At 45.4% G+C, this 19,456-nt stretch overlaps 2 protein-coding genes across 9 annotated transcripts; one reads left to right on the top strand and one right to left on the bottom strand.

Annotated features, from left to right (window-relative positions):
• Window positions 1-462: 462 nt before the first annotated feature.
• Window positions 463-9,507, bottom strand: hcfc2 (host cell factor C2). 2 transcript variants are annotated; one of them, XM_018729895.2, is made up of 15 exons: window positions 9,253-9,507; window positions 7,012-7,160; window positions 6,469-6,629; window positions 6,128-6,336; window positions 5,830-5,914; window positions 5,615-5,721; window positions 5,056-5,247; window positions 4,585-4,806; window positions 4,202-4,284; window positions 3,908-4,031; window positions 3,386-3,456; window positions 2,873-3,181; window positions 2,311-2,605; window positions 752-829; window positions 463-645 (listed from the first exon to the last, which is right to left on the bottom strand). In XM_018729895.2, the coding sequence occupies exons 1-15, from the start codon at window positions 9,494-9,496 to the stop codon at window positions 611-613; spliced, it is 2,364 nt and encodes a 787-aa protein (XP_018585411.2). In that variant the 5' UTR covers window positions 9,497-9,507; the 3' UTR covers window positions 463-610. The 2 variants fall into 2 exon arrangements, with proteins under 2 accessions (XP_018585411.2, XP_018585412.2); XM_018729896.2 differs by having other exon boundaries at window positions 2,485-2,605.
• Window positions 9,508-10,361: 854 nt separating this feature from the next.
• Window positions 10,362-19,092, top strand: glt8d2 (glycosyltransferase 8 domain containing 2). 7 transcript variants are annotated; one of them, XM_018730105.1, is made up of 12 exons: window positions 10,362-10,510; window positions 13,965-14,058; window positions 14,237-14,270; window positions 16,000-16,092; window positions 16,212-16,413; window positions 16,515-16,632; window positions 16,885-16,969; window positions 17,358-17,470; window positions 17,574-17,740; window positions 17,906-18,018; window positions 18,330-18,373; window positions 18,477-19,092. In XM_018730105.1, exons 3-12 carry the CDS (start codon window positions 14,252-14,254, stop codon window positions 18,732-18,734), a joined length of 1,212 nt encoding a protein of 403 aa, XP_018585621.1. In that variant the 5' UTR covers window positions 10,362-10,510; window positions 13,965-14,058; window positions 14,237-14,251; the 3' UTR covers window positions 18,735-19,092. The 7 variants fall into 7 exon arrangements, with proteins under 7 accessions (XP_018585621.1, XP_018585628.1, XP_018585624.1 ...); XM_018730112.1 differs by having other exon boundaries at window positions 18,314-18,373; window positions 18,477-18,552; XM_018730108.1 differs by lacking the exon at window positions 16,000-16,092.
• The last annotated feature ends 364 nt before the right edge of the window (window positions 19,093-19,456 follow it).

The following is a 19,456-nucleotide window of genomic DNA, read 5'->3' as shown; positions in this document are numbered from 1 at the left end:
GTCAATTCATAAACCAAACTAGTGTCAGGAGGAGGCTGGAAGAGCATGTGGCACAGTGTGGTGTAGCAGGTACCACATCCATCAGAGAGCCTCGCAACACAAGGTCCCGGGATGGATCACAGGCCGGAGACGCTAACGAATCACACCTCAATGTATGTAACACAGACCATGCACGTGGTGGTCAGATTAAATATTAAGGCACAAAAACATACATAAAGAAGTAATTTGTCAGGCAGTCAAGGACTGATTTCAGCAGTGATCCAAGGCTAGTAGTGTGACATTTCCACGTAAGAAAAATGAAAAGTACTGCTTGGATAGACCTTCAGGGTGTATGACACAATGGTAGAGGAGTCCCCAAAAGCCACCAGGCAAATAGCAACAGTGGTCAGTCACAAAACAGCAGTGGTTACTTAACTGGGTCCAACGGAAAAAGCTCCATTCAAATGTGGTTCACCAAATAAAAACAACAACAACAACACTACTCCTGATAAAAAATATACAAGTATTTGCGTGTCCAGTCCACGTGTATACGCCCACACGCAAACACTGACAATAGTTAAAAAAAATAAATATAAAACTATATTTTAAGCCATTTACCAATGAGCCCAGTTCATGTCTTGGCTTCAATTTTGTCTAGAGTTGGACCTGAAAGAGAGAAATAAGCATTTTATTGTAAAATTCGAGTTGGACCCAAACGACTTAATTCTGGGAAGACACAACACCGCCAATTAGAACATGTTTTAAATTTTACCTGACTGCTGTTTCCAATCTGTTCTGTGTTTGTCTGTAGGAACTCCGTGAGACTGTGTTTGCTTCAGTTTGCCTGTATCTGAAAGCATACGTTATCCACGATCAGTAAACATTAAAATAAAAAAAATTAAAAAAAACTATTTTCTTCAAATAAAAATAAAAAGAATACTGCAGTCAGTACTATAGTGAACAAAGTATGAATAGAAAATGGGAACTTACAAGTGTGATTACCGTTAACAGTAGTGCTTTATGCAATAGCACAATAGATGTGTTACTATGAAAGCTTGCGTTACGGAAAATGACACAGTGAAAATGACAGCTTATGAAAAAAATAGTTTTCGGCCTGACCGATTAAAACTTAAACTCGTAACCAAAGCAGTGCCAATTTTGTGACAATCCTAAAAAAATGTTAGCACACTTTAAAAACAAGTGCTACGGTAAATATAGGACTTTACCTTGAAAAAAGGTGAAAATCGCTTGAACTTTGACTTATTTAAGCCAGTTGCGAAAACAATATCTTGTTCCTTCATTTTGTTCGAACGCTTTATAACAAGCTTTTCTTCTTGTTTTAAAGCTTTTATTTTATGCTCACCTCCTGAAATTTTATAGCCAGCACACTTCTTAGGTACATTCTTGTCACCATGCTTAATATCTTTTTTTATAATAAAAAGATTTTATGATAACAGCAAAGATGGAACCTCACACTCGGCACTTCCAGAACAACAAAGCATACGAGAGAAATGCGCGTCGTGTTCCTCCTTGGGCCGCTGTGTTATTTCAACTTCGGATCATTTACTCAGTGACACAAAACATGAACACCTTGGGGATGGAATCGCGTAGAAGTCAATGTGAGTTCTGCGTTATACCGACATCCATCCATCCATCCATCTTCTATCCCGCTTATCCTAATAGGGTCGTGGTGGCAGTAGGGAGAGCAGAGAGGCCCAGCCGCCCCTGCCCCCCACAACTTCCTCCAGCTCAACCTGGGGGATCCCCAGCCGTTCCCAGGCCAACTGTGAGATATAATCCCTCCAGCGGGTCCCGGGCCGACCTCGGGGCCTCGTCCCAGTTGGCCGTGCCCGGTATACCCCCAAAGGGAGGTGCCCAGGGGGCATCCTTATCAGATGCCCGAACCACCTCAACTGACTCCTCTCAATGTGGAGGAGTAGAGGCTCTACTGAGTTCCTACCGGATGTCCGAACTCCTCACCCTGTCACGGAGAGTGAGTCCCAACACCCTACAGGGAAAACTCATTTCGGCCACTTGTATCCACGATCTTATTCTTTCGGTCATTACCCAAAGTTCATGACCATAGGCGAGGGTAGGGACATAGATCAACCAGTAAATGGAGATGGTTATACCGACATCATTCCCCTATTTCCCCTATTTACCAATCGTGTCTGAGCCAATTTGCGTTATGAAAACTCACGTGTTAGCAGAAATGACTCTACAAACACACACACTCACGCACACATACACAGACCTTAAGAGGAGCACAGACACACAGACTGGAAGCTACAATAGAGCAGAGAGTAGTTAGTAGAGACACTCAGCCCATACACTGCAGCCACCGGATCTGCGTGGCAGGACCGTAGCCCTGCTCGTTCTTGGCAGCGATGCGGAAGACCACAGCAGGCCGGCCGGAGCAGTCGATGTGCGCGTTGCTCAGCTGGGCAGAGCTGACTGTGCATGCAGTCTTGGTCCCGCGGTAAATGCGGATAAAGGCCATCTGACCCGGAGGGTCGGCAGCACTGCCCGAGCGGGCCTTCCGGACGGCCAGGTACATGGAGTACTCCAGGATCTTTCCAGATGGGGAGGTGGGAGGCTCCCAGGTGATGTGAACAGAGTCAGATGTCTGGAAGAAAGGGTGCAGGAAGGCCAGGAAGAGAGCAAGCGTACGCATATCTGGTCAGAAATAGTCTGCAAACACAGCACAGCAGAGTACATTAACAACATGTCTCATTAATGGAAAACAAACCTGCTGCTAAATTTTCCATCAGACATCCTTCTTCGTAATTACAGAATTTAAGAATGTGAAGCGGAAACAAAGGATTGATGGAAACGGAGATGTTCCTGCAGACACCTGTAGTGCTCTAGATGTACAGTGACAGGCAGCGGGTACCTTCGTGATCTTGACCGCAGATGGTGCTCCAGGGAAGCCAGGCTGGCAAGTTTTAAACTCGACAACAGGACTGAAGTCTCCTTGGCCACAAGGGTTGACACCCGCCACTCGGAACCTGTACGCAGCCCCAGGAACGAGCTTCTGTTTCTCCCGACCCTCGAAGTCCTGTGGCTCGGGAGGCTTCTTTGATGTGGACTCGTTTTTCTCTGGCGGAAGGTAGTAGTGGGTGACTTCTGAGAAAAGGGTTTTTAACAGTCCGACATCATACCACGTATCCAAATCCCATGACCGCCTCCCCGGCGCCGGCACCTGGAGAAGAAGGCAACGCAACGATGAGTCCTTCTGAAAACGGGAGCCTTCTTTCTGCACCCCAGGAAGCCCCTTGGATCCACCGGAAGTTAAACTCCCATGAGGAGAAGTCAAATCACTCATCGAGGGCCGAGCATAGTTCTACCGCAAGGATACAGATGCGATCCAAATTACTTGCGGACGAGAAACGTAAATCGCTCTTACCGTGTTTGCTGGGCTGATGGGTGCCGAAGCTGAGGTAGTTAGTGAAGCGGTTTGGTTGGCATGTCCCATTTCTGAAGAAAAACACACCAGCAGAAAGAAAACTAAGCCTCAAGTGTAAAACCTCTCCCATGACCATGCTGTGTCCACTACCGGTTAACCCTGCATTACCCAGTCCAAATGATTTGAGGAAAGGGTCCAGGGATACCCTACACTGTCCAGGTCGCACTCCCTCCTCAAAGTCCATGAGGCAGCTTTGGCCACAGCCTTGTTGGAGAACAAACAGCCTCGACCAGCTTCCTGTCTCATTGACACTATGGGAAAACAATTATTTTACCCCTTATTATATCTAAGACTTTAGATATAATTCATACATTTTGGATAATAAGGAACCAGCTTTAGAGATGAACGGCATTTTCTACCGATCATTAAAAGCCAACTTGGAAGGAGTTACGCTCAGCTCTTCAACACCCTGTGATCATTACTCACTCCATGGTGAAACACCGCAGACATGACCCATCATACCTGTCCTGGAGGTAAAGGTGCTCCCACTTGCACCCAGCACTTCTGCCAGAGAGCGGTTCCCATTGCTGTCCAGCACCTCCATTGGTGTCTCCTCCTGCCTCACCAGGTCAGAGCGGGAGGGACCCTAAAGGGGTATCATGGATAACATTTGCACCTTTGCAGACATCAGCACCCCCACCCCATGACTGCTGATCTTGCAAGAGACAGACAGGCCCGCAAGACAAACATCCAGACAGGGGTAGGGTGTTGAGGCTGAACCAGGTATAGTTTAACAAGGACTGTGTGCACTCTGACCTGTCCAGAGGGAGTGCAACCACTTGCATGAGGTGAGGTGACACTTAAGGAAGTACTGATTTGGTCTTGGGAAGACTGGGACACTTGAAAAAGACAAACAGATGAGACAAGTTGAAATTCCACAGTTCTGGAACATACATAAATCAGAGCAACGCAATTGAGATTGACCCTGAATGAACACACGTGTCCAAAAATGTGCTGATATATTTAAAACAGGATGACACACCTTGAGATTTAATGTCAATTACTCCATTTCATAAAGACAACACTACACCAGGGATAATCAAACATAGTCCTGGGGTCCAGCAGGTATTTCATGATAAAATTCATTTGCTGCTCACACACTACTTTAGTTTTCACGAAGACAACCAACTTGAGCAAACCTATGGAGCATTGCATAGGCTCCTCCTCTGCCCCGTGTCCTTGCGTGGGCTTCTGATTGGAAGGCGTGGAGCATGAGGAGTTTGCGGACGGCATTTGAGACGCTGCGGTTGGCTGAAGCTGCAGCAGGTAGCTCTCCGCAGCAGGTAGGGGGCGCCACGCCACATGGAGCGTGCTGATGGTGGCTTTAACAAGCATAACGGCTGCTGGCTTGGAGGGCCTCTCTAAAGAAGGAGAAACAGTAGTTCAGATTTAAATGCTACAGTGATCAAGGATATAAAGCTCACCCAGCTCAATCAACAATCTAACCCCTGGGTCAACTTCCTAACTTCCTGCCTTCCACTCTAATGACTTAAAAGGAAATGGAGATCAAACACCATCAAGTTTCCTTTGGTTACACAGGTCCTTACTATAAATGTGTATTTCTGTCTGTCTTATTCACCACACATTTCTTGGCGATCAGTGACTCTCACCTGTCTCCAGGTACCACAGGTCCTTACAGCACACCTGGCAGTTCCAGCTCTTCCTGTAGCCATCGCGGCCACTCCAAATGTAGAGCCGCGAGCCTGTGGTAGCAGCACAGTGACCAGCCCGAGCACGGGGTCCGCTGGCTTTGCCGTCGTCCTGCTGCTGATCCGGGCCCAGGCTCTGCCACGTCATGGTGTCTACGGGTGGGAAGCCAAGAGACCAGCAGCCAGTGAGACACACAAGCATTACCACAATTTGTGATCCACACATATTCAGCAAGCTAGGATGGTTTCAATATGTCCACCGGTCACTTTAACCACAACGTGACTAACATCAATTACTACTGAACGGATAAATCAGAGTACCCACAGGACTGAGAAGTCGGAGACGGTCAGTTCTAAATCTGACAATAACCTACAGAAACAAGGCATTCCACACAAAAAGGACTCTACCAGACAAAGGAATGGCATAATTAAGGGCTGTTGGGTATTCTCTCATTCATTTCCAAATTTAGGTACGTAACGGACAAGACGATACTTGACACTGGGTGGTGGTAACACTGACCAAGGTTAAGCACAGACAAGGAGTTAGTGCAGATCCACTCAGCTCCTAAGGCGTTTGGCTTGTCCTCGGTCCTCACCACGGGAACCCATCCCCCAAATACATACATCCTGCGTTGTGGGGAGAGAGATGACAACCTTCGGCCAGGGACAAGACCAAAATAAGCATGAAGGGTTCTGTACTGTAAACAGCACAACCATTCTTAGCATTTCAATTACTTGTTTCCAATGACATTCGCAGAGTGAAGACTTCTGGGAAGAGGAGGGGGCCCTTTTGTTTCAGGTGTTGACCAGGCCATGGTTTCTAGGAAAGACATGGGGAAGTAAGGCTCAAAAATGTGCTCAGTAAAGCTGCATTGGCGGGTCCAACGATTCAGTATTTTCCTCCTGCCGTCTACATTTACATTACATTTACACGGGCAACACTGAATTCTTGAGGTCTAGGCTACCCATGCGGTAGGGGGTGTGCTGTCCAGGTGACAAGTTTGACGTCACTGCAACTTCCCTGCCAAATTACCGATGTCCAGTTGCCAAAGGTCATCCAACCGTTTCCCATTCATCCCCCCAAAGATGTAGAGTCTGGGTGAGTGGCTGTTCTTGGTGCAGTAGGCCACTGCGGCATGCGACTCGCGAGCTGAGGGACCTCCATTCTTAGTTTCTGGGACGTTCCAGCCCTTCACCCCCGACGTGGCCTGCAGTTCCAGCTCGTAGAAGTCATTCAGGTACCTGGAGGCAAACATGGAAGGGTGTTTCATCTTATTCTGGGATGCAGCACTGGGACAGAAAGGGGCTTCGGTGAATATTCTGGTTCAGTCAATCACAGCAGGACACACCGAGTGGGCCAGTAGCTCAGCAAACCTGGGAATGTTGCTGTTGGAATCGTTGCTGTCATTTGCCAGCCCTCCAAATAGGTAACACTTGTTGCCAAGGAGGGTAAAGCTGTGACCAATGCGGGGGCAAGGAAGCGCACCATTCCTCGGCGGCCTGGGTTTCAGCTTCTTCCACAGCCACCGACTGGCCTGTCACGTCAGAAGGTTGAGGGTCAGCGATATGTAAAGTTCCTATCACACGCACCTTTAGGTCTCTATGAATAAGACTGGACTTCATAATTAACTTTTGCAAATTAATCCCTTGGCTCTTAGATCAAATCAAATACAAAAAATGACGTGGTAGCATTACCAATCTAAGATGAACAGCATTAACAGCATGCCACCCAACCCATATTCTATATACATATCTAAATAAGTAGAAAAAAGACCTTGTGCTCGTGTTTTACCCAAACTTTATCTTAAATCCAAATGCACACATGTGGATCCCTAGGTAAGAAATCTCTGCGTGAAACAATTTAACACACAGCTACATGTAAAAAGAGAAGTGGCCGATGTGCAGGTGGTGGCTCACCTGTAGCTCATAGAGGCTGTTGCTGTACTTTCCGTACTCCAACATCCCCCCGAAGACCAAGACACGGGTCCCCTCGCACACAAAGCCATGAGCAGCACACCCGGGCGGAATGTCTCCCCGGACCGCTGGCAGGAACCACTGCCTGGACACTTGAGATTCACAGGAAGGACCAGCGATCACTCACACCTTGCAAGTGTACATTAGTTTTCTCTAATGTGGACAAAACACATCATAGTAATTACCTGTACACAGCTTTTTTTAAGGCAAAACTGCAAAATAAAATTAAAATTTTGTTTTACAGAAAAAAAGGTAGATTTTTTACTATTGACATATTTTGAATTAACCACCTTTTGCTTGATCTCTGAACAGAAACAGGTTTTTCAGTTTATTCCGCAAATTCAGAATCAACCCGAACCATGGATAACCCACTTCATTCCCAAGTGTTATCTGAAACAAGGGCCAGCGTTTAATTCACCTCTGTCAGCACTAACACAGATAATGTGGCCTATACTCTAAACGAGTATGAGGGTAATATGGAAGCACTTGTTAAACATCTGAGATTACTTTCTGAAAAAGTCTTACTACGATAATATTTATAAATCCAATACAACTCATTTACATTATATTTATTCATTTAGCTGATGCTTTTCTCCAAAGCGACTTACAGTGTTAAGGTTACAATTATTTACCCCATTTATACAGCTGGGTAATTTTATTGGAGCAATTTTAGGGTAAGTACCTTGCACAAGGGTACTACAGCCAGAGGTGGGGATCAAACCAGCAACCTTTGGGGCAACAGCTCTAACCACCACGCTACCAACTGTCCCAGCTGCCAATATGAATACTATAATTCAATAGAAATGATGTCTGGTACATGATGCTTTCATGCACATTATTTTGCAGATTCTCCTTAATTTTTACACCAAAGACATGTTGCTACACCCACCATGGAACATACTCCTCAACAGAACACACGTTAACTTGAAATCTATTTTATATATACTTTATATAGTAGATATCCTTTTTTATTTGAAAATAGTGTAAATAAAATAACGTACAATATTTATATCATCTGCATTACAGAACGGTTTCTAATACAGCAAAAAAAGGCAAAGGTTCCTATGATACTTTTTTTTCCAAATATCGGTGTCATTTGGTGGAGAGTGATGAGCTTGAACGCGCGACCACTGAAACTCGGTCCCAATAAAGAGGGTCTCCAGTAATTTGTTATGGGACCAAAAAGCCCGCTATTCGCCACTTCGCTATACTACGATCCAAACCGGATAGAACTTAGAAGAGCGGGCTGCAAGCAAACTGGAGCACTTATAACCTTAAGGTGGCTGGTTCAAATCTTGGAAGGGGTCTTTCCGTACACTGCTAACACAGTGAGCGCCCCTTGCTTGAAGTCTCAGCTCGAGCCGCTCCGCTGAAAAAGCCGGACGGAGCGAAACCGCGATCCGATCGCGAAGCGCTGCGCGCAACGCCGCGCCGCCGCAGTTAAAGTTAAACTGACTGACAGCCTCCGCATCTGATCTGCGCCACGGGGCTCCGGTTCCAACACCTTTTCGTGAAACAAACGAACGCAAAACACTTTTCCCGCTTCGCTAGCAGTGCGGGACACGCAACACGTGCGACTACAACAATGTAAACACCGTGTTCGCAGCAGGTCGAAACGCTCACACACGCTGCTCGCTGTCCGACGCCGGCACGTATATATATTGGGGAACAACAACGCACCGGGGACGCAGCACATCCCCACTTTGGCACCTCCCTCCCCGTGTCGCCTTAAACTTGTAATGTTGGGAAAAGTTTGCCTAAAATTTACGTGTAACTTAAGGGCTACCAGTACTAACCATGCAGCAGCAGGGAGGGAAGCAGTTAGCGGACCGGCTACCTGTCTGTGCCCTGCAGACAATATGCGGAGAGAGCGGAGCTCCTGTCCTGTCCTCCACCCCACGGCACCGCCGGCGCTCCTCCGACGTGCCTGCCTGCCTGCCTGCCTGGGCTAACGTACCGTTTGTTCGTTCGCGCAACTTTTCACTGGTAAACAGGGGGGCAAACACGCCGTCAAATTAGCGACCGCGCTCCAAGTGCGCCCCTCTCTCTGCTTGCAACTTTTTAGAGAGAGAGAGAGGGGCTGCCGGCGCTGGCTGCTCCGTCCGCCGCCGGCTCTCTGTGCCCCCACCACGTCCCGTAGTCCAGTCGCTCGCCCGCCGCCGACCTCACGCCACCGCGGCTCACCAGTGTTGTAGACGTGCAGCTCCTCGGCGATGCCCTCGTTCCCTCCGCCGAACACGATGATGAGTTCCCGGATGGCCACGGCGCGGTGTCCGTGCCGGGAGCGGGGAACGGGCCCGCTGAAAGACTGCACCTTCCTCCAGAGCGGCCCTTCCGTGCCCATGATCCCGGCGGCTACCCCCTCGGTTCGGGCGAAGTAACTTGGCAGCGGTTGGGGCGGGAGGGCAGGAGGACGGGAGGCAGACATCGGGCGCTGGGCCCGCCCCGTTCCCATAATGCATCTGCGCATTCGTCAGCGCGCGGACCGCCCCTCGCTTCATTCATTCTTCTCGCTTACGGATTGGCAGCTGCGAGTTACACCAAGAGCTCGGTACATTCGAGTCTTCTGGGATGTCATAGTGCTTTTCTTCAACGAGTTCAGTATTAAAGGCATCTAGTTTAGGTTTCCGGTGCGATTTTCACTTCCTATCTGGGACTGTAAGGAAATAATCCAGTATTTCCATGTATATGAAAATATTGCGACAATCATCGCAGCAGCAGGCCTGCATCGCTCCGAAAAGAGCTCTGTGGAAAAAAATTGTCAATCAGTCAGTGCTACACAGAAAATTTTGAAAATTACTTTTATGACAGGAAAAAACCTACGAAATGGTCACAAAAGCGCCGTGGTTTCCGCCACACCCATTTATCAGCCCAAGTACAGCACATCCCAAGACTGAATTGTCTCAATTCAAACGTGCGCGGTACCTTCAAAATCATACATTTCAAAACAATAATCGACTTATAATATATTATATTAATAAGCAAGACTTATTGTCCCGCCGACTTTTGTACCCTTGAACCCGACAGACACCATATAAACGACCAGAAGTAAATAGGATTCTGTGAACACGACGTTTTTGAAGGGACTGCCTGACCAAAGGAAGATCCCGATGGTGATGGGAACAATAAACCCGAATATCTCCCAAGACCAGCGGTCAGATCGGAGCGGGCAGCCCTGATTGTTTGTTGCGTCGTGCACATCTGGAGAGAACTTCCTGCAGCGGTGCCTCAGCTCGTCTGAGCCACTGGAGCGGTCACACACACACACACACACACACACATACACAGACAGACACACACACACAGACACACACACACACACACACACACACGGACATGGAGAGCTGTGCGCCAGCGCTGCCGGACGCTCCTCTGCGCTTTTCCAGCGAGTCGGACTGAAACGCGGCGAACTGCTGCCAGCAGCTTTTGCGCAGCGACACTGGTATGTTACACTTGGACTTTTCCGCTTCATTTGTGCGTATAAAGTGCTGATCTTGTTCTAAAAACGCCGATGAGGGGGTTTCCAGTGAAGGACGAGCTCCGATTGCCGCCCAAGGAAGGAACTGAATTAAAATCAAAACGATACAAGCCAGGGGGATCATGTGAAAAGACAAGATTTCAGAGTAACAGTCCTGCGTAATAAAAAATGGTCAAGAAACGAATAAACAAAAACTTCACTGATCGCACGAATAATGGAATCTTTTTTTTTTGGGAAAAAAATAAATATCTGAACAAAAAAACTGAAGGAAACCGAGTCGATTACATTTCCGCAGAGTAACGTTTTGTCGGTGAATTTGCCAGAATTTTATTGCCGTGTGTATTACGCAATGCTTAACTTTTTCTTGAATTCACAAAGGGTTTCGGGGTTTGACATTCTGTACAAGTTTTTCTTTTTTTTTTTTTTTTACCATCCACACATGAATGCCAATTCACTCAGTCGTCAAAAACAAAATCTTTCAGTGATCAAGTGTAGTTTTAAAAAGGTCTGTATTTAAATGGCTTAAGTTAAGTAGCTATAAATTCTTCATGGCCGCACATGGCTGTGTTGTGCTTTTCTTTCTTCAGTCCTTTGTCTTTTGTATGTCACTGTCTCAGCTTCTACCACAATCACAAAGTCACTGGATCATAGCCACGTTCTGTCATGGAAAAACTGACACAACATTCAGCAAGGTCCTGAAATCTTGTTCAAGTCCCTTCAAGTTCCTTCAACTAAATTTCTTCATATTTTGATGTCAAGAATGAGATCAGGAATGTAGCACTGGAATATACCACATCTGATAATGATATAATGATGAATACCACTTAGACCTTGGTGGTTGACATTTAGTTAATTGATGTGGTGATGGTGGTCACAGTGGGTTGTAGACAGGTGGCTTTTGGCCTCTTCTGCTGAACAGTGCTGCAAAGAAGTTGACATGAACAGTAACAAAGTAACATGCTGGAGCAAAGGTGCTGGCATCTGAAAATGTTCATATCCTACTACGTGTGGGTAAACGATGGACAAACAAACTTTTTTCAGTCATTCACATAGTCAGAATGACAAAGGTTTGACGCTTGTATGGTGAATGTCAGTTCACTGGAAAGAGAATGACTACAATTACCACATTAGGAAGAAGCATATACATTTAAACATCTTAAAATACTTGGCTAACTAAAGTGGATGAAAAAAATGTTTTGCTACAGGTTGGAAAACTAGAATACTTAGACACTCACAGAGCTGGTTTTAGAACGGATCCCAAACAGCATGTTCAACCAAACAGACGAACAATCAGCAAAGCAGCATCTTTACTTTTACTCTTTATTTAGCTGTAGTTTTTTCCTTAGGTGACTTTCAAACTTAGTTTTGTAAATAACTTATAATTACTTAATCATTCATACAGTAAGCGTGCGGTGGCGCAGTGGGTTGGACCACAGTCCTGCTCTCGGGTGGGTCTGGGGTTTGAATCCCGCTTGGGGTGCCTTGCGATGGACTGGTGTCCCGTCCTGGGTATGTCCCCTCCCCCTCCGGCCTTACGCCCTGTGTTACTGGGTAGGCTCCGTGACCCCGTATGGGACAAGCGGTTCTGAAAATGTGTGTGTGACTTTCAAACTTAGTTTTGTAAATAACTTATAATTACTTAATCATTCATACAGTAAGGGTGCAGTGGTGCAGTGGGTTTGGCCGGGCCCTGCTCTCTGGTGGGTCTGGGCTTCGAGTCCTGCTTGGGGTGCCTTGTGATGGACTGGCGTCTCGTCCTGGGTGTGTCCCCTCCCCCTCCAGCCTTACGCCCTGTGTTGCTGGGTTAGGCTCCGGCTCACCGCCAGCCCGCTCGGCACAAACGGCTTCAGCCAGTGTGTGTGTGTGTGTGTATGTGTGTGAGTTTAAACTGAAATACTCTTTCTTCAGCAGGAACAGTCCGGTCAAAATTAGATAAACGTATCATCATGTATCATTAGAGTCTTCATTATATTATTAGGAGTAGTTTGTAAATACTGTGCTTTTACACATTAAATTAATAATTTTATAGTTTCTTACCATTAATTTACTGCACCAGCCCCCACAACTTGAACTTGCGAAAACACTGGGGATGACGTCAGTACATGTGGTTGGACACAGTCCTGGCTGGAGCTCCTCTCGCTAGAGACTCTGAGGTGGTTGGAGGTGCTTCTGGGGATGGAAGGTTCTCAGGCTGTCAGATGCACCTTCTCACAGTCAAGCAGTTTGTCATCTAGACATTCATCTCCTATGAGCTTTTCTATCTTTCCCCTTTCATACGATCGAAACAGTTAATGAATAATGACAGAAGCTCAGAATGACACTGACATATTCTGTACGCTACATAAAATTCACATATGGAACATTTGTATCATTTATGTATTACAAGCACTGGCAGATATAGAAGGATTACTACATAGTTTATAATGGCCAGACTTTTTACTGGACCAAAGGAAACAGTGATACTTTTCTAGAAAACGTGGTTACAAAAATACCCCAGACCCATGAGAAACAGGGCCGTTGCTAGTGGGGTAAATGCTCATGACAATTGTAGAGGTCCACACCTGGAGATGGGCCACAAAAATTCCAGGAGTGAATTATTTATTTTATGGAGGCGGAGCAATATTCTTTGGGGGCCAGAATGCAGTTTTTGGAGGGTAAAAAGTGAAACAGATTGACTTGGATATCTTGCGTTCAGACGTTGTCCTAATATAAAATCTTAGACCCTATAAAAGTAGATGTTAAATTTAGTCTATAGATTGGAAAAAAACAAATGTAGAAACATATCATTTCAAACGAGCCTTGTATATCAGTCCAAATGTCAAGCAGGGCCAAATGGCTCACTGAATGTGTTATTACATCAGTAGTGCTGGAAATGTACACAGTTACATCATGTTTTCCCAGTATTTGTGTCCTTAGCAGAATGTGTTCATGATGTGATTGTTGGTTTGTCTCAATATTTATGAAATGCAGATAGATCCGCCATTTTTTTCAAAGAGAGACAGACAGGGGCAGACTATTGCTTGCAAACAAATGCCACCTGGAAGGAAATTCACAGAATCCTTTAAAAATGAATCCACATGCTGGCAGAGAAATGATCCTTTCATCTATCTGATAAAAAGAGGTCCAGATTCTTCTCCCGAGAGTCACTTTTGATTCAAGTACATAGAAATGTAGGGACTTTGCTGATGTAGCTCCTCTAAGAAAGAGAATCAAATTTTTACAAAAATTCAACCCCAGTGTAGATGATCACATGTCAGATAAGGTACCCTTTACAGATTTGTTGTCAAGGACTGCATTTCACGCACACATCTTAGACCCATCACCTCTCGTGCTTCAGCACTGAGTTCGATTCTTAGAGAAATACACTGAATACCAGTGGAAAAGGTGGTAAACTGGTACATGGCGGTTCATTCTTCAGGTTTATCAACGCTTATGAGGTGTAGACCAGTTGCTCCCCAACAAAGCGAGTGTGCTGACTCATTCCCAGAAGACACAGCCTCCTGCAGACCAGTGTAAGTAAAAACTCAAAGAATAGCACATCTGTTTCATGTTTATGACTTCCTCCGTGCGGGGTTCATTTCTGTGGCTTCTTGTGTCCTCACACCTTACTGAAATGTGAAGTATTGCCAGCTGTGATATTTTATATTTTGAGTTTACATATTGTATTGTTCTTGATTTGTTTTTTTGCAGAAATTACATTGAGTCATGGCTCTGTTGAGGAGATGTAAGTGGGCTGTATATATTCTTTTTTTGCTTTGTATAACACCTATTCATTGAATGGTAGACATGTATACTTATTGAAATTCAGTTTCAAGTTGACAGCTTTTTTTTTAATGGAGAATTTTCTTTGGCATTGTGCATTCAACCGATTCAAATAATAATTAACAAGGAGCATACAACATGAAGACAGGAAGACAAGACAACAGGAAGATAGATATTAAAATGCATAAATTACCAAAATCTTTAGTTCTCGAGAATGAAGTCTATGTGAAAGTTTTTAAGCTGGGGATGATGGACACCTTGGGGGTTCCTGGATGGGTTTCAGAGGGTCTATGAAGCAGTGGCTTGCTTTCAAAATAACACACACACACACACACACACACACACACACACACACACACACACACACACACACACACACACACACGCACATTGTCTGAATCGCTTGTCCTATACGGGGTCGCGGGGAGCCGGAGCCTAACCTGACAACACAGGGCGTAAGGCTAGAGCGGGAGGGGACACATCAAAATAACACTAAAAGTAAAAATAAAATGAAAATGTTGTTATACGATTAGGGGGTGCGGTGGCGCAGTGGGTTGGATCGCAGTCCTGCTCTCTGGTGGGTCTGGGGTTCGAGTCCTGCTTGGGGTGCCTTGTGACGGACTGGCGTCCTGTCCTGGGTGTGTCCCCTCCGGCCTTACGCCCTGTGTTGCCGGGTAGGCTCCGTGACCCTGTAAGGGACAAGCGGTTCTGAAAATGTGTGTGTGTGTGTGTGTGTGTGTGTGTGTGTGTGTGTGTGTGTGTGTTATACGATTATTATCTGTGACACATTTTTTTTTGGGGGGGTGGGGTAATAAATGAAATAAATCCAATGCAGAATTTTCTCTAAATTTACTTATGGATTTTTTTCTAGGAGGGCTCCTTAACTTTCTCAAGATTCAAGGTGTCCGTGGCCTAAAAGAGGCTAAGAACCTCTCGTCTGAGGTCTCCTAGCGATTATTGCATAAGGTCCCTTGTGCAATACTTAAGAAGAGTAGCCGAACATAACAATCAGTGCGTTCCACTTCACCAGGTGTGAGAAACTGTAGGTAAATGAGATAGTTATAAGTTTGCAATGCCCCGAGGAAGCATTATAACAGTGTAATATGAAGACAGTAGCTAGAGCTGAAAAATGACAAGAGCTGTTTTAATGGTTTTTAATGGCACTGGCCATGTAGCTGAGCTCAAAGCAGACGTTGTTTTGCGAGACTACAGTCCCTCCCAGGAGACAGTTTGCAAGCCGCAGTCCGCACTTTTGCGTCAATAATGGATGGTGATTGTGCGATCGTGTGTATGAGCAAGTTTCCAGGCAGAAATTAGCCGGCCCTGCGCGTTCCACACCGAAAGGCCATGAGGTAATCACAGAACTTTCCTTGTAAATGAGCAATGGAAAGAAAAAATACTCCAGCTTATCTCCGCGCAACTTAGGTTGTGCAACTAGCCGAAAAAGGAAAGAAAAACAAGGTCCGTTTAATTTAATTTCTGCAGAAGGATAAGACAGTAAACTGGCACGTGTCTGCAGAATTAATTAGTGAATAATCTGAGTCCCGGTCCCAGGCAGAATAGGATCTTATAGTGGCATTTGGAAATACATGGGAAGCCATGGAGGAGTCAATGATGATTCAAGCAGAACTTTGCAGCTTCACTTCTTCCTGCATTTCAGAGAAATTGGTCACACTGATGTCTCTTCACAGTGAACCAGTTACTCCTAATGCTGCTGATCCTGATGGTGTGTGTCATCCTGTACAACAAGGTGCACAAAGCTAAAGCCTCTCCAGGCCGCACAGGTACGGCCAGGTTCAACTGCATCTTGTCTGTCATTGCCGGAGCGGCTCTGCCCTTTAAGGTTGTTTTTTTTCTCTTGTCTGTGTTAATCTGACCCACATCTTTGTCATGGTTGCCTTAGATGTCAGGGCGAGCCAGAGGGAGAGCCACAAACCTGCGCCGGAGGGAACAGAGGCTTCAGAGGCTGTAATACCTGTGGTGATCTGCGCAGCACAGGAACGCATGGGTGGCACAATGGCGACCATCAACAGCATCCATAGCAACACAGATGCCAGCTTGTTCTTCTACATTATCACCCTGCGGGATGCTGTACAGCATGTGAGGTAGGGCAAGGAACCTTTTGGCTCCTGAAAGTGAAAGGTTTCTCAGTAACCTAGAGCCTCAAACATGTTTTTTTTTTCTGAATTTCTTTAAATTTTTACAGAGAATACATAGGAAATTCCAAACTGAAGGGTATCAACTACAAGATCATAGAGTTCAACCCCATGATTCTGAAAGGAAGAGTGAGACCAGATTCCTCACGGCCCGAATTGCTCCATCCTGTATGTATCATGGATTCATACTACCCAAAAAGTTCGTGTTCTGGATTAATACTCATCCGTTGCTTATAAATTCTGGATGCGGTGCTTATGGAATTCTTGCATCAGTCTTATCTTGGACCTTTCACTGAAGGTTATATGGATGGTTTTGATAGTGTCTATATAAAAACATAGTTTTTCAAGGTGTTCCGAAGGCCCTCTGCAGACCCAGTAATTCTGAATTGTGCCTCAGCATTTGCTCTTTCTGTGTCGCAGCTCAACTTTGTGCGCTTTTACCTACCACTGCTCATCATCAAACACAGGAGAGTTGTGTATTTGGATGATGACGTCATTGTGCAAGGTAGGTAGGTTAGCTCTTTCTTTAGAGGTCTCTTTCTTATGACTTCCTATCCAAGCTAGTATTCTTGAGCATTACTCCACTGAGTGTGGAAGGAGCTTAAGGGAACATCAGTATCCATTGTTAGACTGTCACATCACACGAAGACAGGTAGATCTTCTGGTTTCAGAAGAAGGAACACAGACCCTTGTTGCCCATACTCAAAGATAACACTGAATATATTAATTTCTTTCAGTCTCTTTGAAAGCACACTAATGTGATATGGCTCTGTGTCTGGGACTGTAATGAATTTCACTTCTTCTGCACCTAAAACGCTTAATTAAAGCAGAAGATTGTGAAAAAGGGATTATTTAGATAGCTGTTGTAGGCAACTCCCTCCACTCTGAGCCAGGTGACATCCAGGAGCTCTACAACATGAAGTTGCAGCCAGGTCATGCAGCTGCGTTTGCCAGCGACTGCGACCTTCCCTCCACCCATGAGATGGTGCGAAGTGTGGGCATGCAGGTGAGCATGACAAAATATTCTCTGGATCAGGGCAGGCATTTGAAGCACAGTTGAACTTGATAAGATGGCCTTTGAATAGAGCAAAGTTGGCATTCATTTTCAGACAACATACATGGGCTTCCTGGACTACAGGAAGCGGGAGGTGAGGGAGCTGGGGATCAACCCCAGCGACTGTTCCTTCAACCCAGGGGTCTTTGTGGCTGACATTGAAGAGTGGAAACGCCAGAAAATCACCTTGCAGCTCGAAAAATTGATGCAGCAGAATTTTAGGTGAGCCTTATGTAGATTTAAAAACATAATCCAGACAATCATCCACTGTGCCAGGTTGGGTAGAAGGATAATAGGTTTTTCCCCATCTAGCAATGCACTTTGTGTAAAGTGTACTCACTTACCCTGCCTGTAGCAGTACGGCATCAAAGCATCTTCTCTTTACAGGGACAATCTTTTCAGTAGTGCTATGGCGGGGGGAGTGGCCACACCACCTATGCTGATTGCATTCTACAGGAAGTACACACCTATCAACCCACTGTGGCATGTGAGACATCTGGGTGAGATCAGCACTGTAGTTTGAAATAAGCAACAGCTCAGATTTACCTTAAAACCCGAAAGCTTAAAAATACATGATTTTGTTGCCACGTTGACGTTTTGATCCAAAGTGACTCCCAATGTGACAGTTTTAGCCATTTATATTGTTTGATATGTTACTGGAGCAATCCAGGCCTAGTAACTTTCTCAGTCCTTCCTGAGACTTGAAACACCAACCTTCAAATGACAGCTTCATGTAGTTTATCAACATACTTGTCACTTCAGAAAAAAATTAAAGAATGTAAATGTATTGGACAGCATTTGTATTTTTCAGAAAATTCCCAGAAACAAGCAGTATGTCAGGAGAATAAGAACAAGGTGAATATGAGTGTGGCTGCCAGGAACACCGTGTAGTTGGCCCCCAATGTGGTAGTTAAGCCTATGGTTTCTCATACTGGTCTCCGTACTAAATTCCTACTAGGCTGGAGCCCTGACACCCGCTACTCGGACACTTTCTTGCGGGAAGCACAACTGCTGCACTGGAACGGCCATTTCAAGCCCTGGGATTACCCTTGTGTTCACAAGGAGCTCTGGGAGAAGTGGTACATCCCAGACCCCACAGGGAAGTTCTCACTGGTTCGGCCCAACACCTGAGAGGAAATACTCACATACCGACAGCGCCGTTTGGAGGAAAGAATCTGAGAGACTGGATAGTTACAAACGTGAACTTTCCTTTTAACTTTAGTGCTGTTGGGTGCATGCAAAGTTTTCAGGTGAATATAATCACCAAGACTTTCACAGCTTACCTCTCTTAAAACAATCACTAATCAGGATATCAAGACTTTTGCGCACCACTTCCGACAAAAAGCTCCACGCTACAAAACTACTTGAAATGTTTACGAGTATCGTGTTAGAAAGTACATAGAATCAGACTTGGACATGGGTTTTGAAGAAATGTTGTATTAAACGCTACACAAAAAGAATGAAATGGTTGGCTTAAAGGTATTTCCAAAGTCCTTTATTATTTATGGTCAAGGTGGACATTTTTCGGAACATTGCATCACTATGCTCGTATTGTATTTAAATGCTAAAGCTGCCATTGTGCGCTATGGCACCTTTTTCAACAGTTTCCATTACCACAAGCACACAGGGGGAGCTAGGAGCACTTTGACCTCAGCTGCTGGACAAAGACTAAGTTAGCCTTGCCCCACGTACAGTACAAACTTTTGTGAAGTCAGTCAGGAACGAAAGCATGATTAAAATATAAAAATCAAATAGGATTTAACGAGTGCCTTGTAAAAACAGACAACTATGAAGAGTGAAAAGTGCCCAAAATAATTTATTGAACTGGCAGGAAATTGATGGTGTGAGGCTCAGTAGGATACACCCATAAAGGCTACGCATTCCAACTTCCAACTGACACTACAGCACAAAACAGAGCTTTTGAGGGTCCACTGTCCC

Source organism: Scleropages formosus, chromosome 21, assembly GCF_900964775.1.
Source record: "Scleropages formosus chromosome 21, fSclFor1.1, whole genome shotgun sequence".
NCBI lineage: Eukaryota > Metazoa > Chordata > Actinopteri > Osteoglossiformes > Osteoglossidae > Scleropages > Scleropages formosus.
The sequence above is the reverse complement of the archived record's forward strand: the minus strand, read 5'-3'. Positions and strand labels throughout refer to the sequence as shown.